The 27,442-nt window shown below is 37.0% G+C and overlaps 1 protein-coding gene across 28 annotated transcripts in view; it reads right to left on the reverse strand.

Moving 5' to 3' along the window:
* DLG2 (discs large MAGUK scaffold protein 2) overlaps window positions 1-27,442 on the reverse strand; it is a 982,417-nt gene that overhangs the window by 262,336 nt on the left and 692,639 nt on the right. For all 28 annotated transcript variants that reach the window (XM_039718578.1, XM_039718592.1, XM_039718586.1 and 25 more), the window contains 3 exons: window positions 13,420-13,556; window positions 4,361-4,505; window positions 999-1,140 (listed from right to left, as the gene is read on the reverse strand). In XM_039718578.1, coding sequence (XP_039574512.1) covers window positions 999-1,140; window positions 4,361-4,505; window positions 13,420-13,556 — 424 coding nt within the window. The remainder of the gene's footprint in view (window positions 1-998; window positions 1,141-4,360; window positions 4,506-13,419; window positions 13,557-27,442) is intronic.

Raw genomic sequence — 27,442 nt, forward strand, 5'->3', positions numbered from 1 at the left:
TTTTTTAAACTTTTCTAACCCTTTCTCAGCAACAGTGCTGCTGATGTCTCATTATAGAAGAAGACCATTCAGCACTACAAGCTTATTGACAAAGCCTTCATCATTGCAACCCAGATATTTTAATATAGGGTTTTTCCCTATACAGAGGTATTTGAGAAATTATGAGATCATTATTAGATCAGGTAAAAACATTTGTACAGATTTAATGAAATCAATGTTTAACTATCAATTAAAAATATAACTTCTTGGAGCCATTTGGAGAAAATCCATCCTAACTGAATGTCTCATAAGTTGAAGGAAATCAATTTCAGCTTTGCATTCTCAATCAAAACAAAAGAGGAACTCTTTTAACCAAGACAGGGAAGAGAGGTGTGGTTTCCACACATTTATGTCCTGATTAAACACTGTATCATGATTTAGTTGCTCTGAATCTGTCTGATCCAACAAGTTAAGCTGCTTGAGATAGTAATCACATGCAACAAGAAAAATGAAATGCAAAGTAGTGGGTTATGAAGCTGATGAATACGTAAGTGAATGAGATTCTTTGACTTGTAAGACACAGCAAGTCACGTTAGAGGATCAGAACAGCCTCCTCCGAGCACCAAAAAAAAAATAAATCTCATTTTCTGTGGCATTAGACATTATAATGAAGGCTCATTTTCCAAACTGAACAACTTCTGTCTTCTAGGTGAATGGTAGTGTTCTTCAAACAAAAAGATAAATATACACTGTCTCATCAGTGACATTCAGTGTTCATCTAAAACAAGGCATAAAAGAAACCTCCCAGCATTTTCCTCTGTGTCTGTTCTACCTTGAAATTAACTACACAGATACAATTCTGCTACTGTACATCCACATAGCAGTCACAATTCTTCAGGGGTTATTAAAAAAAAGTCTGAATAGAAATCTATAGTATGCTGTATTTTATTTGAGATGCACTGAATGCTTTTTTTCTTTAAAACTGCATGAAAGGCAACAAATAAAGAGAAGCATCTGACCTGGTGTAGTCGTCCTCCACAAGCATGTGCTTTGGAATGGGTGAGTATCTTCCTGGGGAGATAGGGGCCAGGGATGCCTTGTACTCTAAAGTGCCATTGTTTCCAGAAGAGAGTATATGATTTTCCATTGGTGGAGAATAAGCTGATGGTAAAAATGAACATTTCTAGTCAGCAATTTCCATGTTTCATTAGATGGCAAAAGAACATAATTTTTAAAATTTAAGTACCAAGAATATGGTTCAATGCTGTAAATGAGATTAAAACAAACAATCCTGGCTTGAGAGAGCTTGAAATATTACAATAAAGGATGAACAGCTGGAGTTTTACTGAAAATAATAATAACAATAACAACAAAAACAACAATAATAATAGTAGTAGCAGTAGTAGTAATGCTGTCTTATTCGCAGGGATTAACTTTTTAGAGGATCTTTAGTTCCTGAAGAGGGAGTCTGAATAGGTCTCCTGTTTGAGAGACAGGAAACATTTTCTTCACTTAGGACTAGCAGAAGGAAATGCAATTAGGAAAGAATGAGATTAAAAGCACTGTTTTTGGCTCCAGTGTGCAGTAATGGGAGTAACATAGTAAGAACTCCATGCAGGGTAAGAGCAGGAATTTTATGTGTGGCAAGAAGCATGTGTATATTCAAAGCTGGGATCTACTACAGGTGCCCACATCCCCAGTATAACTGAAATTTCAGTATCAACATAGGTGGTATTTAGACCATGGCAAATCTCTATAATTAAAATAGAAAATGGATGCAAATATCTTACATATTAATGATTAATGATGGAAGTTACATTACTGTGTTGTATGTTTATATATTGGGTTTGCAGGGCTTGTTTGTGTGCTTTTTGCAATTCTGAAGTTACCTGGGACATTTATGACTGGAGATATGCAGTAATAGTTGTATTCCATCTCTAGTTAATTTAATGAGAAAAAGAAAGGATAAATAGCAAAAGCAGTGTTACATGCTTCTGCAATGAGCTGTGATTAATTTTCTCATGAGAAGATGACAGCTAAACTTTCTAGTATTAGTTTCAATCTTTTTTTCAGATACTGAGATACAGAATGCTTCAAAGCAAAATCTCTCTACAGGGAAAGGCCATTATGCATTCTGAAATACTCTGAACATGTAGGTGTAATGAAAGGTTCCCTGAGGATAAATGAATCTGTATGCACCAATAGCCTGGGAAGGGCTACTGCAAATCTTTTCAACCTTTACTTTCCCCCTGGAATTGTTTCTGTCTTCTCATATGCTGTTGATCTATAATCTGACATAATAAACCACACTGTTTTAGAACTGCAAAATTATTATTTTGAAAATATGAAGCTCAAGACTGGATAGGTACATTTAGCATTTTTACTTCCTGGCCTTTGCTAAGACTCAGACCAGGCTGCTACTGAACAAAATGATTGCCATCTGTTGTAACATTTGCTAACTAAATAGGCATCCTCAGCGTGGCTGACCATACCACTGACATGCATATTACAAAACCTTCTCTTCTGTTTTCATTGAGCAGACTGAAAAAGGAGGATTTGGGATATTTAGCTTTTCCCTCAACTTTGTCAGTCCACAACAGCAACATTGCAAAAGTGCAGAAAAATTTAAATCCTTAGCATTTACTTCCCTCGGTAAATTTCCCCACCTTTAGTTTGCCTTAAGTGCTCACAGAATTACTAGCAGGAAATCAAGATGGGTATGGATCAACTGCTGAAGCTGTTGTCAAAATTACATTTCCATCCAGTTGCTAGATGGTGCAGTTGGTCCCTGTTGGTAGCAGAACCCAAGGCAGACAGTTTTTAATGAACAACTAATGAAGAAAGGGAGTTTTCAGTAATGAACTGTTTAGACTAAGGGGCACCAGTGGTATAAAGGGTGCAGATGAAACATTAAGATTGCTGTGAAAGCCAAGGGAATGGAAATGCCTGGGTATGGACACCAGGAGGAGTGGCAGGAATAGTATAGCAATGTCATGTATTGATAAAGCTAGATTCATCAGTAAGTCATCAATACTCAAATATAATTATGTGCAACTTGCCAGAAAAGCCTGCACCCAAATGAAAACAAATATTCAAGCCATTAAGAGATGGTGGTGGGAGACAAAGACCAGTTTGGAGCTAGACACTCAGACAGGGAGCCAGCAGAGATCCGAGTAAATCCTGAAGACATGCATAGTAGGGACAGATGGCAGAGACAGAAGATCCTCATTGCTGTTATCTCTTTAAGAGTCCAAAAAGCACTCCAGCAAGGAGGTTGTCAAAATGAAATCTCTCTCTCTCTATATATATATATAGATGATAAGGACTCCACAGCCAGCCACCAACCCTTTTACATGGTCACCTCAGGGAATCCTGGAGATGCGCGTCTTTCTACCTGAGTGCTGGACGTGAGTCTAGAAGCTTTTGAGTGCATGGATATGACAGCCTGATTGAAATCAATTGGTTTTTAAATGAGGACACCATCCCTTCCTATAAGATACTTCACTGAGTTTTACCATATTATTTAAACAAATTTTCCTACAACAGAATGTGCCTTGAATGCAAGGACAAATAAGGCCTTGGTCCTCTGGAAAAAACCCCAAACCAGATGAACATACATAAAGTTAATGGATAGACTGAGAATAAAGCAAAGTGGACCAATCATTTATGAATTTTTCACTATGGGAATAATAAGGCACTGGACCACATGAGCCACGGATATGCCATCCCTGGAAGTGCTCAAGGCCAGGCTGGATGTGGCTCTGAGCAACCTGGTCTAGGGGAAGGTGTCCCTGCCCATGGCAGGAGGACTTTAACTAGATGGTCTTTAAGGCTCCTTTCAACCCAAACTCATATGTGACTTCACAAATTGGATATCCACAGAAAATAGTAAAGTTTTGTAAGTAGAGCAGTGACTTTTACATTCCACTAAAATATTTTATTCAAATATGAGATATATTTGCCTCAGGCTTCTACTAAGTTTGTACAAGATGGTTTGCTGCTTGTTCCAATTTTTCAGTGGACAGAGGACTCCAGGCTACAAATCTAATCATATTACAAAATGCATTTGCATGTACTTATTGCTGTAATCTTCACAAGAGTTACAGTTCAGTCTGATCACTTGGACAATGGCTAATTGGAACCAGCACAGCCATATATCTTCTACATTGCTACTTTTGCTGCAAAAATACTTTAGCAGAGTTAAATTATTTGCAATATTTCTTGAGTGCAGCATTCTTAGGTGGTAATAAACATTTCATTTTTGTAGCCTTCCAAGCTGTTTCATAAACTTTAATGGGGTACTTTGAACAAGCTATGAAAAAATACAGTCATCTGACAAACTGAAATATCTCTTGTAAAATAAGTTGCAGAAGTCACTTACAGTGAGTAATATCTGGTGGGCCATATGGATCTGTCATGTAAATGGTGGTGGGCTTTCCAACTTTCAGATACACTACATCTGATGTGTTCTTCAGTATTGCTACTGCCTCTTCATGGGTAACTTCTTCTAAACTGTAATTATTTACCTTAGAGGAGAAACCAGAAAGGTGAGTTGAAATGCAGAAATAGACATAAAAATGATACATCCTTGCAGTTTTCAAAATGTTTGGAACACTGCTGTAAATGAAGAGCACTAAAGATTATAGAAGAAATTCTGCTGCAGGGTAGAAAATACAGTTTTCTTAGCACATGCATGTTCCAAAACTGATGTAGGAATATTGATACATAGAATCAAAATGGGTCAAGAAAGCACTTGGTTTTGACAATAAAAAAAGTTCTTTGTGATATTCTGCTACTGGTATAATCACCAATATAAAATTGTATTTAATAATAAATTAATAGCACCACATCACGTACAGAAACTGTCTACATTATTTGACCTAACAAAATAAACTTCCTAATTAATCTCTTGGCCTCCACAGCTGGGACCTCAGAAATACCCAATACACCCAAATCTTTCCATCACTGATATGACACTGACCATTGAAATAAGGAGAGGTAAAAAATGGCATCTAGAATACCTATGAGGTGCAGGAATTGAAAAAGGGCAGTTGAGGATGGGGAAAAGATATTTTTCATTGTGAAAGTTTGTTAGTTTTCTGAAAGCACAGGAAAAAGACATTGAAAAAAATAAGTGAATGTAGTACTAGTTCTATGCTTTTCTTAGAAGAGAAAAACACTTAAGCAAGGTTAGAAGTAGAAGACTACAGATAAAGTAAGAAAGGAAATGGTGGCAGAAAGCTTTGCCTATTTATGCTTTACTCCCACAGAAAGAAAATCAAAAGAAAAGCATCTAAAGTGGTTTATTGCAGAGGCATATAAAATTTATATACATATAAATCCACCGTATTAACAGATTGTCAACAATAGGTTGTCCTCCTATAAACAGAGCCGTGAATGTCCCTGCCACAAAATGTATAAACCTCCTGAATGGAGAAATTATAGGATGGGGGAAAAAAAAGTAAAGGGCATAGATCCAGGTTTCAGGCATGTCGCATAAGACAAGAAAAATGACAGAATCACAGAACACCTTGAATTGGAAGGGACCCATAGGGATCAGTGAGTCCAGCTCCCCCTCTTCACAGTGCTGCCTGAAACTGAACCGTGTGACTAAAAGCATCGTCCAGCCTCCCCTTGAATTCTGGCAGGGTTGGTGCTGTGACCACTTCTCTGGGGAGCCTGTTCCACTGACCTACATTTCACAGGGAATGTTGTATATGAAACATTTTACATTCATTTAAATTGCCATCCTCCAACTTTCACAGTTACTGCAAGGATACCTTTTAAAGATTATGCAAGATGAAGGCAGAACTCCCTCCTCCTATAATACAATATAACAGCAAAATGCAGAAAAAATATATTCCTTCCAGGGAATTTAGTATTAATAAATAATCAGAAACCTGAATGTGACAATAAGCAATGGCCAAAAAGGTGTGGCAACTGGAAAGAAATTCAGCTATTGTTAATCACTGAAGGACCCTTCATATGCAAATGATTTCATCACTACAAAGAAAAAAATATTTCTATTGGACAGTATTGTTGAATGTAAGGATTCTGTCTAAACGTTTTCCCTGTATAATTCTCAGGCTTGGTTTTAAGGGCAATTAAAAGAGACAATGGCAGGTATATTATGATAATTTGACATGAAGGGCAGTGACAGAGCCTAACACTAAGAAGGGAGCTGCTGACAGGGTATGCTGTATTTTGACAGGTCTTCTATTTAAATAAAAATCTTATGCCTAACTTCTATACATTTCTATATCTTCCCTTGTTATGAAGAGCAATAACTTACATATACCTTTAATAAATAAATGCTTTAAATTAATAGGCTGGCAGGAAGAAGTGACTGAAATTATGCCTTTCTTGTTTATGTATTTCAAAACTGCTAGACACTTCAAATTCACACATTTTAGAAAGATGACCACATGGTTATCCTTTACCTCTTCTCCTTCCCACACTGTCTGTACATTCTATTTCTTGTGTTTCATCCTAAGTTTTTTTAAAATAGAGAAAATCTCACATAACCTAACCCACTATATAGATGCTGTAAAAACCATTCTTAGTGAAAAAAAAAGACACAAAATGAAATACCTTTGAACTGTCTGGATTTTTTGGTCTTTTTAGATATGAATAAAACCAATTATGACAAATTGACTTTATGCAACTTCTTTTCCAAAGGTGTTGCATATTCTTGGTGTTTGTTTCCGCAAATTTAGCTGATGAAAATCCATCAGAAGATACTTGGATGTCACAGTTGTGCATTAAATAAGACAAAAGGCCATTTTAGAAACAGAAAGTAAAGTATTATACATAGAAAACATATTTGATATGGCAGGTCCTGTGTCTTCTCTCAGACAATAACATTATGGGACAGATGTTTTACCAACACTGTACAAATTACTGAAATCTAGAAGTTAGGACTTACGAAGTTCAAGCAATTCTAAACTAAGATTTAATGTCTATGCAGTACAGCATTATGTTTATTTTTATAGACATAAAGATCCTAGAGTTCATGGCAAAGTTTATGTAAAATCATTTTGTCCTGGATGGCTCAGTTCTCAGTAAACGAAGTAATAAAGAAAGACTTAACCTACATCAAGAGAAAACAAACAAACTTGTTGATCCATTCACAAAAATTAAGATCCTCAGTGCTGCCATAAAGTCTCTTTTAAGTGGGAGCTCTTTGAGAAGGAGATGAGATCACCTTCCTTATTCATTTGCCAACATCAGCTTAGACTTGCACTTCCAGACTTCCTTCAGAAGGCAGTTCTTGCTTTGGATCTACAATTCCTACTAATGTATTATTAACAGGAATTATTATTATTATTATTATTAATTATGTGCATCTATCAATATATATTTTCTACTTTTTGACCATAAAACAATGATCACAAATAAAGACATCTGTATGTGTTCTGCTATACAAAAAACTTGAATACTTAGAAGAATTCTATTATTCAGACCCCTAGATATTATTGCAAGATGACTGTAGTACGTAATTTTTTTCAGAGGGGAATCTCTGGACATCTTTCCTTAAAACATTGTACAGAGATGATAATAATAGGAAATGAAGTTGTAGTTGACTTTTATGTTGAGACTTATGCCAAGACAGACTACTTCTGAAGCTATTTCTTCCATAAAAGATGCCTATCTTGACAGAATTGTTAAGTACTAAATCTGGCTTTTTTGGTGATTTGGCCCAATAAATGCATTATAGCAAAGCTTTGCTTCCTCCTGTAGAGATAACCTTATGTATTTTTGCATACAGCTTGCAAAAAAAGGGTTGAGTTAGAGGTAGAGAAGATAAAGAGTAGGAGATGCACACAAAGTAAGAAATCAAAGTGTATACAGCATGCAGTCCTCTGAGAGGCTGAATTTTTGTGCAGAACAGCTGACTTAATTCTGAGTGGGTAGAATAGGTACTGCATGCCAACTTTCTGAATCTAAGAAGCCAATTTAAGTAGCAATTAATTAAGGGAAAAAAAAAAGCCTTAAGGCAAATGTTAAAAAAGATATTTATCTGAGAGGTCAGTTTAGTCACAAAGTTGTATATTTGAGACAAAAGTGCTGTGACAGGAGCCAAAGGAGAGGAGTCAGAAAGAAAAAAAACATGGAATAAATGGAGCTTTTCTAATGGGCAAAGTTACATCCAGTAAAAATTTAAAAATGCAAATAGCATCTGAAGAAAAAAAAATAGGAAAGCTTTTTTTATAAATAGAAAGTATGTGATATAAGACATACTGGTAACATGAGAAACAAATAAGGGATAGAAATAAAATAGCAGTAGAGAAGGAAATGAAAGATAAAAGTCCAATCAAAGAAGCTATTTGAGTGATGGGGAAAATCAATAAGAAATTATGCTAAAGAGATAAAAAAAGATTGGGGTTTTTTTTTGTTGTTTTTTTTTTTTCCCCTAAATAGCATAATCAGGGCAATGAAGTAAAAACCTAAGCAAGAATGTTTCATTTGGAAGTTTTCCTAGATACTGGAAAATCAAAAGCCCAAAAAGCAGCTAGAAAAGCTTAGAATCCCCAAAATGACTGTACAAGTGCTCTAAAGAATAATTTCATTCACAACAATATAAGCTGATATGAGAATAAGAGCTCCAGAGGAATAAGTCTGTCTTATTTAATTTTCCTTTCTTAAAGGGGATTTGTTCATTTCCTCTATTGATTTAGGCTAAGAAAGATTTGATTCACTGAGTGAATGAGACAAAGGGGTGATCTTTACCTTACCAGTGGTAATGTTTGCTTTTCTGTAATATTCAACTTTCCATTCAGACAGTGGATTTTCCTGGGTGAACATTTACCAGTAAACACCTGCAACCTGCCAGCTGTAAATCTAGGATGCTGATGGCCTTTCTCAAAACTCACTCACTTAAAAGGCTGCAAAAAGTGGGATGCTTTCCAGTGCTGAAGAGCAATGATTTGTACAAAGGATATAAATCTGTTTGCATTAACTAAATACTTACAATCCCACAGACTCATGAGTTAGTTGCACAAGTGCTGGGCTGTTTTCTAAAAGACAATCCCACAAGGACAGCCAAAATCACTTTAAAAAACACCTCTGATCAGAACCAAATGCTAATCTAGATGCATCTTGAATTACATGCTCTGATTTTACGCACTTTAATACACACGTGGTCCTGCATTCATACACAATCAGAAAGAAACAGATAATGGTAGGGGACCCTATAAGGAACACATCAACAATTGCACAGTCACAACCCCACTGCAGTCCTATGAAATTACCAGAAAATAACACCTTTTTTTCAGAAAGGAGGCCTACATTTCTGAAAAGGAAAGTGACTCCTGTTTCCTTCTCCTGTTTTCATCAAGAAAACAGAATCAAATTAGGCCTCTTGTTATATACAATCACTGACGTCTGTGACTACATGGGCAAGAAACAACAGGATACAGCCCGAATATGCAAGGGTATTTTGGCATATGAGAGGTATTTTAGAAAAGCTAATAGTTATAAAAGATTAATAATAATTTACATTTTCCTTTAAACCCTCGTAGTTTTAGCATCTTCCCTGAAAAATGCCTTGCTTCTAGCTATTACTGTTGTTATGTACTAGTAAAATCTAGTACCAGTTTTATACTGATTTCTCATTTATTCACTCTGTAGATAACAAACTTGCCCAAAGTAAGATGATGGCATGAGATAAAAAAAAAAGTAATTATTATCTGGGCTCTAATAACTGAAACCATTTTTCAGCTTTTCTTGATCATCATTAGCAGAGACCTTGAAGAGGTGAGACATGCATCATGTTTGGAGGTGACACTTCATTTCACTGTGAGATACTTGAAAGTAGGGCTGCCACAGACTGGAAGAAGGACCTAAAGAAGACTTTATGTGTTCAGAAGGAAGAAACAGTAAATCCTGCTCCAGGCACAGGCTAACTCCCATCAACAGCACAGGCTGGGCACTGACAGCCTGGCAGCATCTCTATGGAAAAGTGCTTGGGGCTCCTGATGGATGGCAAGCTGGGCATGAGCCAGCTGTGTGTCCTGGCAGCAGAGAGGTCACCAGCATCCTGGGCTGGATGAGCAGAGCAGAGGCTGGAGAATGAGCAAAGCACTATTCTCCAGCAGTTCACACTCATTAGCCTGGACCCGGACACTCTGTTCAGTTTTGGTTCCTGCACTGCAGGAAAGATAACAAAAGGAGGCAAGTTGAGAGCTATGCTACTGAGATGGCTGGAGATGCAGCACTGAGCTGCTGAGGAAAAAATGAGGGATCTTGGCACTGTCAGCCTGGAGAAGGGGTTCCTCTGAAGACAGCTAATAGACCCCCAGTGCTTATAGGAGGATCATCATGGCAAAGCTAAGCTTTTCAGAGTCACATGTGGTAACAGGATGAGTGACAGCAGGCAGATGTTGAAACAAAAGAGGGCAAACAGGTTTTCAGGAGAAGTCTTTTCATTGGGAGGACAGCTGAGCTGTGGAATAAGTTTCCTAGAAAGGCTCCGCAACCTCCATCCTTGGAGATTTTTGAGATGCAACTGGATAAAACCCTGAGCAACCCTGTCTGACCCTACAGCTGACCCTGAATTACCATGGTGGTCTGTGATGCTCTGTATGTGCTTTATTTTTGCTCCTTTCCACTGCAGACAGAAGCTGAGACAGCCACTGCAGTGGGATTCTCACCACTGGCCTCACCACCAGCAGAAGGAGGCATTACCACCAGAACACACTGAGGCAGTATTTTTCTCCTAGCTGTAAGTCTTCAGAGAAGAGCTCTGGTCTTTTCCTTTCATACATACCTAGAAAAAACATTCAGTTTTTGGTTTAAACACTCATGCTTTCACCAGTACTTTTCAAAACAGGTCCCAAACAGGTACAATGGAGCACTGTCCTGTGCAAATGCTCAGGTCAGTAAGTCTTAAGTGCAAGCTTAGTGCCACAAAATCATAACTGCAGAACATGCCCTTGTACAGATTTTACAATAATCACAATGTATTATTTACATAATACGTCTTCAGAAATCCTTAACACACTATATGCAATTTGCATTTAATAACAGTAGGGTCATCAAGCTGCAAAATGCTCAGGTGGCCCATTCTTGTCTTCCATTTCAATACCAGTTTTTGTTTTGTTTCTACACTTTCATCACCTCTTAAATTTATGTTCATTTGATTTGCACTTCGGGATCTGAAAGCATTTCACACATAATTATCTGAACACAGATACAAAAATTAAAAAAGCTCCCTAGCAGCTGCTGAGAATTGCAGAAGGATGACAAATTCTTTTAAATTCTGTAGAGAGTGATGGAAGAAAACCAAAGATCAAGAAAGGATGCATTAATGAGAAGGAAAAAACAAAAAAGAGGAACTGTTCAACCATATAACCAAGAAATCAGTGAAGCAGAGGTAGGACCATATAGATGACAAGGGTAATACTCTGTTGAAACACTGCCAGAAGAAAGTAATTAATTTTTTCACTCACTATTCATAAAGGAACATGAAGTTAATGCCATGAACTGACAGATAATTTACAAATTAGGATAGAAAAATACTGAAGGTACAGAAGTTACAAACGAATCAGATTGTCTAGTTGGAGAGAATCAAGAAACATGGCTGCAATCTGCATGAAGTTTAGAAACAGATTTTGATCTTGTAAACGTATCCCCAAATATGCAATGATTATGGTATACAAAGAGTCAGCTGACTAGTATTTTCTTATGCAACAGTGAAAAGCTTGGTCTGGAAGTACATAACTAGAGCAGAGCAATACTTGGAATGATTTTTTTTTCTCATTTCACATGCAGTGATAAAAGAAGACAACACGTAGTAAAGAAACAGTCCAGACTGAAAGAAAGAAGAACAAAGACATCAAACGTAATGCAAATGACCTCTGCTCATTTTCAGAAGTATAAAACTGTCACAATGAAGAAACATCTATATCAGACTGCAGTGAATGACAGGTTGAAGGCTGAGATGCTTAACAGACCACTCCTACAAAAACCTGAAAAGAAAGAATTTATGCACAGTGGTATAGAACATATTTCTATTTAAATTAGTTCTAATGAAATTACACTGGAGAGGGTGAATGTGGGGCGTTGCATCTATTTGATTTCCTTTTATATAAGACATTTACTACCTCATGTGAATTGGAAAAAATTTAGAGTAAAGTAACAAAAATTTGCAGATAACACAACAACTGCAAGGAATTCTCATCAGGGTAAAAGGCAACAAAAGCAGCTGAACAGAAGTAGATTTGCAACAAATTGCAAAATAAATAAAGTGCAAATTTGGCAAATAAAAATATACACTTCTGCACCAAAATAAGCCAAAACTTCATCATCCTACAGTGACTTGAATTTCACTATGCTGAGATTATGCAAAGACAAAATGCCAAAGGAATTTTGAGTTCTAGTTTAATTTTGCTCTGCTTTTGCTAACACCAGTTGATCCTTATGCTGTTTTATCTACCCATTTGGGTTAATTAAAAAAGACAAAGAGTCACCAACCCAGCAACCAAGTGCTTTTCCAGTTCTGTTTAGTACTCTGTCATAAAATTAATGGTCATCTTCATATGTGACTGGAACACAGTGTCCCTAGCCAAATACAGAAAACCTCAATTAGGCCCAGCTTCACAGGCCACAAGAAAGGTTGAGGCAATTTTTTACTGCTTAAATATCACATCACAAAATAGGGCTAATGCAGTACAAGGGTTTTTTTTTTTTCATTGCACTTATTAAAAAAAAATCTCTACCTGCTGAAATCTCTCCAAATGCACTGACATGAATACAACTTGACATAGATTAACTTGTCCTCATTCACCAGGGTCAGGATTTCCCCCTCAGTGTTGAATTAAACTCTGTGAGTGGGAAAGTGTTATTGATAAGGACCAATGAACCAGCATGGCACAGACCAGGATGAATTTCCTGAATTGAGCTCCATCAGAAGAATACACTTCCTCAAGGGAAAATTTGGAAAATGCTTGGGGTTTTTTTAAACATCTATATGGAACATATAGATAAAGCCTTCCTACAGGTACTAAAATGTAAGTAGTAGTCCATTGAGAGTTGCTACATGGGAGTCATTTACTGTCATGTTTTGACAGCTTTCAATTTGTGTACAACAAACAGTAGAATCAGTACTACCTTAGTAAACACTTTGTCTAACATCTTTTAAGTTTTATGGTCTATTTTCACTTGTTGCTTACGTGCATAAGTCTTTTATTCTCTTCTCTGTGAAAAGTTTGTCAAAGTATATAATACACTGCCTTCATAAAATGTTAGTTTTCCAGAGGAATGATTTCTTTAACTTCAGTATCAGAAAAATATTTTAAAAATGGGCAAAATGAAGATGATGGAAATACAATTATTTTAGCAGTTGTTTTGGCTACCTCCAGAAAGATGTATGGTGAATGAAAGTCCTTCTATGAAATAATTTTCAGCTAAATAAATGGAATTTAAAATTTTCATACTTACCATAAGAAGTCTGTCTCCAACCTGCAATCTCCCATCTTTTTGTGCAGCTCCCCCATCAATAATCTTAGTGACATAAATGCTGTTGTCCCCAGGGATGTGTTGGTTTCCCACCCCTCCTGCAATACTGAATCCTAGACCTGGAAAAGATATTGCAAACAAAACATTAGCAATACAACATATAATGCTAAAAAGAAGTGGAAAAGTAGCATATACAATGTAAACTTTGAGTATTTTTTTCAGAAATACAAATAACATACTCTCACTTTCCCTGAAAGTTCAGGGACAGAACTAAAGCAAGGAAATGCTTTGCCATTTACAATTACAGAAAGGTAGAGACAAAAGTAATTGAACCAGTGACAATTCTATACACCCTCTTCACTGGGGTCCAGTGCAGCCTACATCAAGAAATTATGGCTCAGCTTTCCATGATTAGCATTAAAACATTGAAACTTGGAGTTTATTTTGTTAAATATTGCTATAAAATATATCACCATATATCAGAACAAAATAAAAGGTGTTCTGATTGTCCACACAATTTGAAAAATACTTGGAGAGGTCTAGCACAGGTTTTGCAAGTTCATGTAGTACCACAGTGAAGGGTCAGTGAAAACAGAAGTGAAAAGATGTAGATGTTTGATTTAAAGTGTGGGTTTTATTCTTAGGACACAGATCTGTGGCTATGGATACGAAGAAAGCAATAGTCCATTGTAGATATAGAACTTCTATTCAGTGATCTGTGACATTTCTAGATAAACACTCAGACACAAACTTTGTAACAATGTCAATAATACATGCCAATATGGTTAAAGGAAGGCAAAATAAATAGATGTTGGGGGAAGAAAAAAAGACCCTTTTCCCCTTTTCCTATATTTCTTACCCTCTGAAACATTGCACATACAAGAAAACATTGCTTTGATTTTATGAACATTTTTATCTCTCAATCAAAGAAAAGACAGAAATTACTATGCTTTATTTCCATAAAAATTAACTTCATACAGCTAATTTTTCAGAGATTATGTAGCTAATGGGAGCTCATTTGAACAGAGAAGCTGTTTCTGACAATACCCTGCTAAGATTATTGCTCCAACTACGGATTTCTCTTATAGCTGAACAGAAAAACAGTTATATCTATTTAGAGAGCAATCACTAGTTTTCTCTATGAAATCTATGCTGTTCACTCATTCCTAAAAGAAACCTGTTGATAATTGCTGTAGCCTGAGCAGTAAAATGCAGTAGTAAAAAGTGAGTTGCCTGAAATCTGGCATTTCATCACAAACTCAAAAGGGACACTGCTAGGGCAATAAAAATTAAGGGACAATGTATATTTAATGCACACAACATTTTTAGCAGCTGTATGAGTACAGAGATAAGGGAAGGTTTTGAGTGAATTAAATATTTAAATTTTTTCCCCCATTATTTTCACTTGATCATTATTGTAGCTTCAAAAAAGATGTGAGGTCAGGTACCATAATGGACTACTTAATGGAATGTGCCACACCAGTAAATTACAAAAAGAAACCTTTGAATTTATATCTCCATTGAAACAGTACTTAATTAATTGACTATTAACAATGCACATGAAGTTAATTCAGAAGTATAGGGTAATTAAAAGAAAGCTTTATTGAATTTCCAGCTAAAGCTGGCAATCACTCTTATTTATGTGCTACTATCAGTACACGGATAAAAAGATCATGATTTTTTCAGCAGGGAAGGATTTTTTCCTGGGACTGCTATCAAAGAAGAGAAAAGATATTCTAATAAAACATTAAATATGTAAATTTTCTTTAAAACACTAGTTATGGACAAGGAACAATGACTGAATAATATTTCATGGTGACGTAATTATAATCAATATGATCTAAACCCCATCTGTATAGGCTTCTACCAGTAAAGATCTGAGAATATTCCAGAATGCTGGTGGGAGCAAGTGAGTGGGCTAGATCTCAGCCAGAGGGCTTTCCTCAGCCCCACTGCTCACCTAGGGCATGACCATGGGAAGAATAGGTTGTGGTGCACTCCCATCACCTCCTGTCCCCTTTACTGGCACTGTACAGGTGTAAAGGGCAGGGCCATTTCTGCACACACAGCTGGTCTGCACCTTGCACAAGGTGGATCCTAACTGAGCCTGGTCCTGCTGCAACACAAGCAAGTAGTAGCCAAGACAACCACCTGCATTTTCTGCAGTGCTGAGTGGGGGCTTGCTTTGCTGTTTGCATGGTTGCAGCACAATGTATGTATGAAACTGTCAAACAAAAAAGCACCAACACAGGCTGCTCCCATTGCAAAAGTGAAGCTTAAAATAATGGAAGATATAACTTTTTCTACTACAGTTTACATAAAATTTAGATGTGATACAATACGAGGGCTGCACTCCATTTGTAAGCAAGGTCTGACTTTGGGCATCCAAATAACCAGCAGTGATTATACAAAGGTTTAGAAGAGCAGAACAAGATGGGGTAATACTGAGGGGAGCAAAAGGAGAGTGGGTAGTAAAGAAAACTGAGAAAGAGAAAAAATTTCCATGTCAATCAATAATGATTTAATTTCACTGCTTAATCATACTTGCCTTCTTTAAAAGATTTCTTCTTGGAAGGAACAGGGAATGGAACAATGCCCCATTTAATTTTATTTAAATTACTTCTGCTAATTGCTAGGGCACATGGAAAGTATACTCCACAAAAACTTTTGGGTAGGATTCATATGGCCAAATGACATCAGACAACTACAGTTATCGTTTATACTACCTGTATGATAAATGAAAATTCATTAAGAGCTTTTAAAGTATGATTCATCTCATCTCAACAAGACATGTGAAAGAGATGAGGTGAATCATCCTTTTGGTTTCTGAAAAGCTGGGATCTGGATGTGGGAAGAGGTGAGTGGGAAGATCAGTGCTATGAAGTTCACAATCTGAGTTCATTTTGACTGAAGGTTTCTGTTTAAACACTTTGGAAAGATGTGCTCAACCCTGGTGTGCATCTCTGGTCACTCACTACATCAAGTTAGTGTTTATATCAGATTCTTACTCTGTTTTAAAAGCAGAGAATCATTCAAACAATGGAACAAGGTATGTTTTCTAAATGGTATTTTTCATAAAGCAGCATATTTGATTGCAGAACCTTTTTCTTGTTGATTCCTTTGGTTATGAAAACATTTCCATCAGAACACAGATCAGGAGTTATCACTTCCTCTTTGGCTGACATACAATCCGCTTCATAGAAACAGCTGATCTTGGAGAGAGTGCTCAAATTCCTCACAACAGGAACTAGATGGAGAATAAATTCAGAATGGAGTTGAGGAAGAAATGTTTTATGATGATGGTGGTGAGGCATTGACACAGGCTGCCCTGAAAAGTTGTGGATGCCCCATCCTGGAAATGTTCAAAGCCAGGTTGAATGGGCCCTTGAACAACCTGATTTAATGCTAATAAGTAACAGGTTTGGAACTTAAAGATCCCTTCCAACCCAAACCATTCCATGTTTCTGTGGTTCAGTAAAGAAGAGACTACTTTAAGAGGGGAAAAAGTGAGAACTGGATTTAACACTGGTGCACATCCAAGTCAAACTCATCTTTGTTCAAAATCACTGAAAATGATAGGCCCTTGTAAGACTAACTCAACCAGTAAACTAGGGAAGTTGAGTCAAACCTAATTTCCTTTCATTTCCACTGAATTTGTAAAATTTGTTTGTAAAATTAATCTGCCTTTGGTTTCCACAAATACCAATCACTGATTCTGTGAATAGTAATGTGCAATAATCCCATGAAAAAGCAGATTTTTCTGGTATCAGAAAGAGGAAAAGGGACAGGGACAAAAGGTATTCCACTAAAAGCGGAAACTGCAGAAAACTACTATTTACTATTAATAAGTTGAAGATATTTAGTAATATCTTTTCCTGGGATTATTAGCAAGAACATGTTAACATATTTGGCTATTTACATCTATTTTGCATTATTTGCCATAGCAGATACATTTTAAATATATCACCATATTAGTAAAACAATATGTTCTAACTATTTTTCTAGTAAAAGAGGCTTGGAGACTCCCCATTAGTCCAGCAAAGTTTGACTAATAAAAATAAATAATAATTAAAAGTAATAAAACCTCTGTTAAAGACACAGTGGGGTTAATTACACTGCAGGCATACCACTTTGCAGTAGCAGAGAGGGAGGCTAAAAGAACAACTGCAGCTATGTATTGTCAGATTTCTAATGAGAAGTGAAGTTAAAGAAAACTCAGCCAGAATGCCAAAAATGGATGTTGCATTTTGCTATCCTACACAGAGAACCAAGCTTAATTTACATCAGCAAACAGAGTGAGGATTTTAAAAGACAAATCCAACATGAGTTTCACATCTCCCAATAAGGAGAACCCAAAGAAAGCATAATTTAAGTAATAACCTTAAAATAGAGTTAAAAAGTGCTTGATTTTCAGGTAGTTAATCAAAACAGTGTGCTTTAGAGACATAAAACAGGTAATTCCTAATTCCTGGCTATACCACAGTACACCTTACCTCATAACCGACCTGTGAGCATAGACTTAGTGAAACCACAACAGGCACAGGACTTTCAACAGAAATATTATCATATTAACAAACAAAATGAATGAGAATAGGAATGTAAATACTATAAGAAATACCAAAGGTTAGAGAAATCACATGTACTGACAGTACAGAGCAATTCAAGCAATAAAAATCAAAATGAGTAATTTCTGTCAAGCCTGGACAGAATGTCTGGACGCTGTAAGACCTTTGAACAGGTGTCTTGCCAGCAGAAGACCCTCCACTATGACAGTGGGATGTTGGCAGCAAGATTGCAGCATGTGACATCTGCCATTCTCTTGCCTGTAAGCCTAACAGGGAAGCAGATCACATCAATAAAAATGTGTGTTTACTAAATGAAAAAAATCAGCAGATGAGCAGCCACCTTGTGGCGTAGAGACTGAAGAAAGGAGTGTTTAGTATAAAGCACAACCCATAACAACAGTAGACTCCTAGAGGGTATAAATAATTTATCCAAAAATCTGTCAGTTCCTGATTGCTAATCAAGAAAATGCCGAGATGTGGTAAGGGTTTGATGTCCCATGTCCTTTGTGTCACACACAAGTGATCCAGACCTCCCCAGCACATGCACCCTGGGGGATGTGGATGAAACAGAGAGTGAATAAAATACATGAAAGGAAGATCATCAATGGCTAACTTATTGAGAGAATTAATGAATAAATGTCACTACCCCTCGCTATACATTCTCTCGTTGCTTTTTGCCACATTTATTTTCTAAAGGTGTGAAACAAACTGATTTGCTCCAGAGCACTCAGATTTGCTCCAGAGCATTCAGATTTTAACAAACTGTTTCATGCAGCAAAACAGAAAGTATCACCAGAAAGGACTCCCAGCAAGCTGCCCCACTGAGGCCCTTCCCTGACCCCGCAAGCCTGCCTGCTCTGTGGCATATCACACATCAACCACGCTCCTGCAAATAACTGGACACGGCAATGAAAAGCCCAAGCTGAGGTACCTCCTTTCCAGGGCCAGCCACTTCTACAACACAGCAACAAAAGATGTAGCTTGTCAAAACTGTCAGACCTGTAACAATGAGGCCCAATCCAGGTTTCTAATTAATCAAATTCCACTTGCAGGGAGGAAAGGAACATGGGTAATATAGAATGCTTTGACTGATATAATGATTGACTTGTTTTGACAGGCAGCACTGTTATGTCCAGTTTATATGAGTAAACAAACTATAAAAAGGTTAATTATAAACCAAGGAGTACCAGGGAATGTCTCCCTATGCCCTTTGCTCAAGCCTCCTGTTGCCAGTTTCAGCTTTCCTGGAGGACACATATAGCATGTATTTACAATAACACCTCACAACTGTGGACAATTAATACACTTGTTATAGCTGTGACTTATGACTATTGTTCATTATTGACAGCAGATTCCTCTTTTATTTGGATACAAAAAAAACCACAACATCACAAAATAAAAATTAAAGCTGGTGTCACAACAATTATACAATGTTACAAAGAGGGACCAATCTTCCTCTACAGAGCTCTTTCTTTGTCATCCTATGAATCAGTTCTTGAGAAACTATTAATCCCAAGTATATGAAGTCACTTTATCTCATCTCCTTCATGTTGTAGCAGTAGAGTCAAATATCAATTTATTTGAGTGAGTTCTTATAGCAATTCTTACGCCTGATGCATGTGACATCTTATGCCACAAGGACTTATGTGAATAAAATTTGACTACATTTTGTTCTGTGGATGAAAAAGTCAATCTAAAATATGGTATGATTCATAAAACTTTTACTAATCTTCATAACATATTTAAAAGCTGTCTAATTTCATTGCCATTGTTAAATCTTGTTTCAGACCCTGCTCCCAGATCACTTCAGAGGGCTCTTTTTGTAACTAACACTTGGATAACAGCCTAGACCACAAAGAAGGCCCAAGTCCCTAGACATCTAACACAGCATGTTGTTATCTGGTGTTTCTTTCTAATGGCCTTGGGTTAAAAACTTCAAGCATCTCCCTTATTGTTTTGACATTTTCTTTCAGAAATATCTAGTGTTTCAGGTTATTTCCCAGTTGATGTCAGACAGAATATAAATGATATACAGTGCCACTAGGTAAGAAGAATATTGTCCAAAACCACCTTACACAAAGTGAAAATTATTGTTCCCCTTATACTGTGTATCATTATATATTTGTGCCTTCAGGTATTTAACCAACTGTTTTTACACATTTCCTTTGTTCCTGCCCACAGCCATTTTTATAGTTATTGTTTTCATTAATCCCTACACTCTAGCTCCCAGTGCATCACCTCTCCATTCCACTGAAGCAATAGGGATGCCAGATTTCAGCACAGCCTCTGCTGAGGATCAAACTGAGCAGCACACACAGCACTCCCACCGAGTACGGCCAGTGTGCTAACACAGAGGCTATGGCTGCATGGCAGCTGGGATTATACAGCTGGCAAGGAGAATTCTTGCAAATGATCACTGATACTATTCTGTATGGAGACAGAATTTGGTTGAGGTTTTAACAGAAATTAAACAGCAAAATTTTTCATCTTATTTGCCTTTATGAATTTTTAGCTCTGCGAATTCAAATTTTCAAAGTAAACTAGAATAGTATAGTTTGTTCTAATTTTAACTACTCTTGATTTAATTAAAACAACAAAGATCATTGACATTTAAAACATTATAGTAACACAAACTTGCTGCGCAGCCTAGTACAATAATGTGCAGAAATGTGTCCTTGATTCTTGATGAAAGCACAGATATTGATCTCACTGAGATTAAAATGGCTTCAAGACACTGCTGCATATGTACATTCATACTATCACAAAGTTCTCTGAAGGACTGAGGGCTTGGAAAAATGGCAGCCAGCTAGAACTCAGAGGAGAGACTGTGGTGGTAGTTGCTATCTGGTGATGGAGGGATGGCAGGCTGATTTCCATACCTTTGATTGAGAATATCTAAGCAGGTTTTCAGCATATGTAATTTTTAAAATTTGGCTACCATGCTGCTAACTACAGTTCCTTACATCTGTTCCAAAACAGCTTCCTGCTGAGATGTCCTGGAGAACCTTCCCACCACAGTATTTTCTGAGCTTGCTCTTCTGCTGGGGGAATAGGAATGCAAAATATTACATCTTCCCTTTGGACACAGGGTTCATCAACGCCATCTGAGGCCCATAAAAGTCAGAAACACAAGAGTCAAGAATATGGAAAAAAATAATCTGGATATTTCAGGGATTTTGTTGCTGAGTTGCTCAGCTGTAACCTCATAAGCAAATATAAAAAAAAGTTCAACAATTTTCCTACTATGTTTTCATTTTTAGGGCATTGAAATCAAAGATTACAGAAGAAAGGAAGGAAAGAAAGAAAGAAGGAAAGAAAGGAAAGTGAGGAAGGGAGGAAGAAAGAGAGAGAGAGAGAGAGAGAAAGAGAGAGAGAGAAAGAGAGAGAGAGAGAAAGAGAAAAGAAAGGAAAGAAATCTGTTCTCAGTGTTCCATTCCTAGGCTTAAAAGAAATCCTTTACACTTATAGCCAGAAAGGAAATGATGGGAAATTGAGATTATGATGCAAATGTTAATAAAGCTGCAAGGCAGTGAGTGTATGTTTAAAAACAATCATGCTGTGGGTATAGTAGATAAAGCATTGGTTTACATCACCATAATAGTAAAGCTGTCTTTCTATAATCTTTCACAAAGCCTTGAAAACACATCTTGTTAAATTACACTGCTATTTGTAGGAATTTGTAAAAAAGTTCTCCAACAAGCAAATGAAAACAATCCCTTCTTTTATATTATTTTGCAGTTTGATGTTTTTTCCATTATTTTTTGCTTGCATATATTTATCCATAAAGATACATTCTTCTCAGATGTAGCAGAAAAGAAAGGAAACACTAAGTTAGGAAAATACACTTAGAGCCTCATTTGAACTGTGTTTATATTTTTACATTTATTCAAATTAATGAGGAATAAAATTCCCAGAAAGCATAGACAACAAGAAGCACCCTAATTGCATAGCAGTAATTCTTAAGAATACAATTTGACTTGAAAAGATCAGGGAATTTTCATAATTATTCACAATAATCTGATTTTTAAAGCATTAATGAGGATTCTAGTTCACTGAAAACCACATTAAACTACACTGTCACAATTTTACCAGCATAAGTGCAAGAAAAAGAAAATTATTTCATTTTTGACATATACTGACACTCCAAGGGGTGTGATTATAGCAAGGGGTTTGATTCTTTTGGAAATAAACACACGATACACCAAGTCTAAACATTTCATGTTAAGACCAGTCAAATTAGGTTTTTTAGAAAGTGAAGATTAGTGTTTTGAAACAGAAAAACCCAAGATCTGCCACTTAGGAACAGGATTAGCTGCTTATATCTGAAGTTTTTTATATGCCTCTCTCTTCTCACTTGTCCATATGCCTACAACTGAACTGAATGAATGGTCACTTCCTTTGCATGCAGGAAGCTTTTTGTGTACTTTTGGTGCGCCACAAGGACAAATAATCCTCAGATCCAGAGGCACTAAAAACCAGAATTTTTGATCAGGGTAGACATCATCTGGCTGCCTGCCTGGTGACAGGATCATTTATATCTTGCAGGGAATAATGTTAAACACAGCATAAGTGGCCTGTGTGCCTGAATGTGATATGAAAGGACTGCTAAAGGCAGTCATACTCCATTTTTTTTTTCCACATACTTTTTTTTTCTATGTTACCGGCATTTTTCTTGACAAGAGGTTTTTTGTTTTCTTTTGGTTTTTTTAATCCCATCCTCACCCCCTCTCATTCACTTGGGCAAAAACCAACTGGGCTATGCCAGACTACAGATGAAGAAGACATCCTGGGAAAGTGTTCACAGCCAGGCTGGGCTTTCAGCAAGCTGGTGGAAGGTCACTGCCCACAGCAAGTAGGACAGAATGCAATGATTTTTTAGGGTCCTTTCCAGTCGAAACCATTCCATGATTTTAAGCAGCCAGTTGTCTCCTAATTAGCAGCAAAAAAAGCCAGGTGGAAAGTTGCGTGGTGCATTTTTAAAACTGTCATATGCTGACCTAAAAACTCACTAATGCTGAAAGAGAAAACGGATGTGCTCCTTGCCTTATTTCCCACTGCCTGCCTTGTGTTAGCCATGAAAATGTTCTAGCCAAATGGCAAATTGAAAATGGCATGAAAACCAAGCCAAATTAACCTGAATCACAAACCAGGTGCATATTGACCATCATCCACAGATATGGCAGCAGTAGGAGCTGGCAGATGAGGATGGCGTTGGGTTCATATGTCCCCTTTGTAGGCACCACACTTTTGTACCTGGCCCCTCATTATAGATCTGTGACTCCTACGGAGAGCTCAGCAAGGTCATCACTGCTGCCCTGCAAACTCAAGTTGAAGGATTTGGGAAGAAGGAAAGATACAGGGACAGGAACAAGTAGCTGAAGTGAGTATGACAGAAATGGTTGTTTAGGCTAGTAATGCACCTGAAAAAGAATCAATTAAAAAATATACCTTTACAGCACAAGTCCTATGGGGAGGAAAGGAAAAAATAAAACTTCTCTCCTAAGCTTGAGGGAGAGAAAGAGAAGTTAACACTCAAAGGTTTGAAAGGCTCTTGAGAGCTAAGCCAGATCCACAGTGGAAGAAAATGGTGTAATAACAATGCTTATTCAGTATTTCTGCAATTTTGCATTCTGAAAGATACACTGGTATTATTAATCTATTTCCTGACTAGAGAATCAAATATAAAACCTTGTGCTTTCAGAGAAGCACAAGGCTTGAGAACATTGTATTTAACCAGCTTTGTGTGCATTGTAAGAATGTCTAACCTAGAGTATAGTTAATGCATACAGGTTGAAAGAAGGGGTAAATCAAATTATCTCTACTGTCCCACTTTTTCTTCAAATTTTTAAGGCAATTAGCCTCATTACCATAAATATGCCCTTATAGCCACATTTATTTTAACTGTATTTTCTGTTAAAAATGCCATTTTCCATTATTATGTAGCCGATAATCAACCAGCTCTCTAAGGTTTTAATTTAAAAGACAAGTATATGGAAATGGGATCAGCATGGCAGATGTTGTTCTCATTGGTGTAAAACCAAGAGAAGTCCCCTTTCCCTGTCTCCTCTCTTCCATAGACAATTCAACAAAACCTTGGAGGCTTTTTTTCTCTTTTCACCCACTGTTCATGCTCTTAAAGTTCACTTGACCTTATTCAATTCCCGATGCTTCATAAATTTGGACACATAATGTTTGAGCACAGAGAAAAAGTAACAGGGCATGGCTCCTCTGCAGTGCCAAGAGACAAGCAGTTACAGACACCTGGAGCAACTGCAATGAGAAGACCCCTATTGTTTTCACATTATATATTAACTGGGGTTCAAATCCTGAAACATGGTTCCCTTTCCGTGCACAAAACACACCAGCTGTTTCAGGTGTAGGAACCAAATTTATGCTGACAGGCTATCACAGTTTGCCAGTCATTAACAAATAGTACCTATGCCATTTTCTGCACAAATTACTGTAATTACTGACAGCAGAACAAGGTATTTAATCTCCTAATAATGCAAATGAAAATCATGTTACTGTAGATGAGCACATCAAGATCTGCCTTAAAGTAGTTTTTACTTTTTGGTGAGACGTTAATTTTTTAGTCTTTGTACTATGTAAATCTCTGCTTTTCCTGTCATATTTTTTTTTCTGATGTAGATTCATTTTTGAAATCTACAGACTTGACACAGGAGAAAAATATTCCAATTCAGGGAGAAATGCTTTTTGCTTTGTACAACATTAGGTGATATATCTTTAAATTAATATAGCTGGTTCTCTGCTAAGTTGAATGATTCTTTGAGACAAATATTTAATAATTTGTAGCCAATAAAATGGAGACAGAAGGAGCAGTCTGTCAGTTTGGGATCTGTTTAAAAACCATACATGCCAGGGATAGACTCATCAATTTCTTTTATTTGTCCTCCATCTGATGAGAGAAATTCAACATTTATCTTCACATCCCTGTTGCAAAGCTGAGCAGAAATACTTTATTGAAAATCTCTCTGTCAATTATGTTGAAGCTTGAAAATACAAAATGAAATCAAAGTTCATCTTGCAGCCTCTTATCTATTTGCAATCAACCTGTAAATAATCAATCTGTCATCCATTCAGTTACTTCCTTCTTAAAAACACAGAGAGAAATAAAGGCACAAATATACATGTAATTTTGCTTTTTTATGTAGGGCAATTTATGGAGCCATGATATTAAAAGCTGAACAGGTATATAAATGATACAGAGAAGGAAAATAGATGGTGCTTATTGAATAGAAGTAATAAGGCAAAGACACTCTGAAAATGGATTCATGAGTCATTGCACTTCGCTTTGATTCTTTTTGTTTCTCTGAAACTGCAGTTTGGTCCCTTAGTTCAGTTTTTTGATGGTGATGTCTTGCAGCACTCTAGGAAGCAAAGTGAAGCAAAAATGTTTTATTTGCTGGTGAGAAGTACCCTATACTCTCACAAAGTAAAATCAGTTAAGTCAGACACTTGTGCCTTTCTAAGAAAGATGAGGACAGGACCTCTAGTGACAGGCCAGGGGATAATGGCTTTAAACTGAAAGAGGGTAGATTTGAAAAAGATACAAACTCTTTACTGTAAGGGTGAGGCACGGGTTGCCCAGAGAAGCTGTGGATGCCCCACCACTGGATGATGCCCCATCAAGAATGGGGGTATGTTCAACGGGGGTCTGAGAAGCCTGGTCTAGTTGAAGATGTCCTTGATCATTGCAAGAAGGCTGGGTGTAGATGACCTTTACAGCTCCCTTCCAACCCAAAATATTCTTTAATCGTTGTATGATTCCATGACTTCTCAGAAATTATGTCAAATATTTCCAAAGGGAATTGCATTCTAGCATACCTAACTAAAAAGAGAATGTGAACTCACATTTGAAGCAGAATTACAGATTTTTTTTCAGACAGGTCCTAGACCATTAAAGATTTTCTAGGAACTTGTGCTTAGCAGAATTGAAATGCAGAGTATAACACTTAGAAAATATGGTTGTTCAAGCCTGAGAAAACACTACAGATTTTCTGTGAGTAAGAGTTTCCTCTTAATGAGATATAGCATAACACAAGACCCTGCTGTTGGTCCCTTGAGGGTTTCCAGCTAGGAGGAATATTAACGTGGCCTTTCTATCAGCTATTTCAACTAATAATAAACACTGAACTTTCCTGCAATGCCAGAGCCAGGGTGGAGGTCAGTCTCTGGGAACTATATGCGCAGCATTTCCAATGAAATATGAAACCCTGGGGGAAAGAATGAATGTACTAACATTTTGATTTATTCACAGGCCATTTCTGGGCCCCGTTTGGAAAATTTAGGCAGCTATTTGGATGAAAAGATTCATACCAGTAAGACTCATCCGAAGTCTACAAGACTGATTTTAGGTGCAAAGAAATTCAGCTCTGATTGGAGCTGGACAAAACTGTTTATATGAAGTCAAGACATAACATTAAAAGACTAGACGCAGTCCAAAACAAAGAAGTTTTTACCAGCCTCCAAATACTGAAACATGCTGTGAAAACACCCTTTTGTGAAGAATCATCCACCCACCAGATCAAATTGTTCCTAAAGCATGATCCTGCCTTGAGCAACAGAAAATTTGAAAAGACAGAGAAATGCAGATTAAGATACTAGATTATCTGTTCTAATATTCATTATTATTTTCCCATAGACAGAAGTTTTTTCTAAAATGTTTTATCCTTCCTAAAACAAAAAAAGATGGAAATGAAAAATATAAAATTACTGTTGAGGACAGGCAAAGGACATATTTTTTTGTCTGGAAGACAGCCTCTTCATTTCTGCAGATGGAGAACTTAAATAGCCCCATGACTATTCTTTGTCTTCAAAGTATAATGAAATGAGAAAATTTTGTTATGAATCTTGGGACAGGAAGAAGCTCAATGGATCATTATTCTTCTCAATCGGAGGTAGAAGCAACTGCAATTGCACTCTGTCTAACAAATGGCTATCTGGCATAGCCAGGTATTTCCCATGCTACAGAACTGATGTCCTCCCTGGTAATCACAATCCTCACTTCTACATCTAGTACAAATCTTGTTTGTTATTTATCCATTATATTTTGTTTCACACCCTCCCTAGGGAACACAGAGAGCAAAAGCACTCTTCAAAGATGCGCTGCAAGGCAAGATTGCTATCAGGTGCTGATAAACTGCCCCCCACCTCCCACTTAGTCTTTTGTATTTCAGATAAATGGCTTCAGATCACTCATTTATTCATTGTAGGACAGGCTTTCTAAATCTCTGATCATTTTTACAGCTTTCCCCTGGAGTCTCTCCAGCTGGCATACACCCTTCTTGAAGTACAGAGCTCAAAGCTTTACCTGTAGAGGATGAAAGCAATGCTCCTATGTCTTCATAAACCATACCTCAATTTATAAAACCAAATATAGCATTTGAATGTTTCATCAAAGCAGGATGTGCTAGAGACAA

The sequence above is a fragment of the Passer montanus genome, unplaced genomic scaffold (genome assembly GCF_014805655.1).
Source record: "Passer montanus isolate IOZ18808 unplaced genomic scaffold, ASM1480565v1 scaffold4, whole genome shotgun sequence".
Classification (NCBI taxonomy): domain Eukaryota; kingdom Metazoa; phylum Chordata; class Aves; order Passeriformes; family Passeridae; genus Passer; species Passer montanus.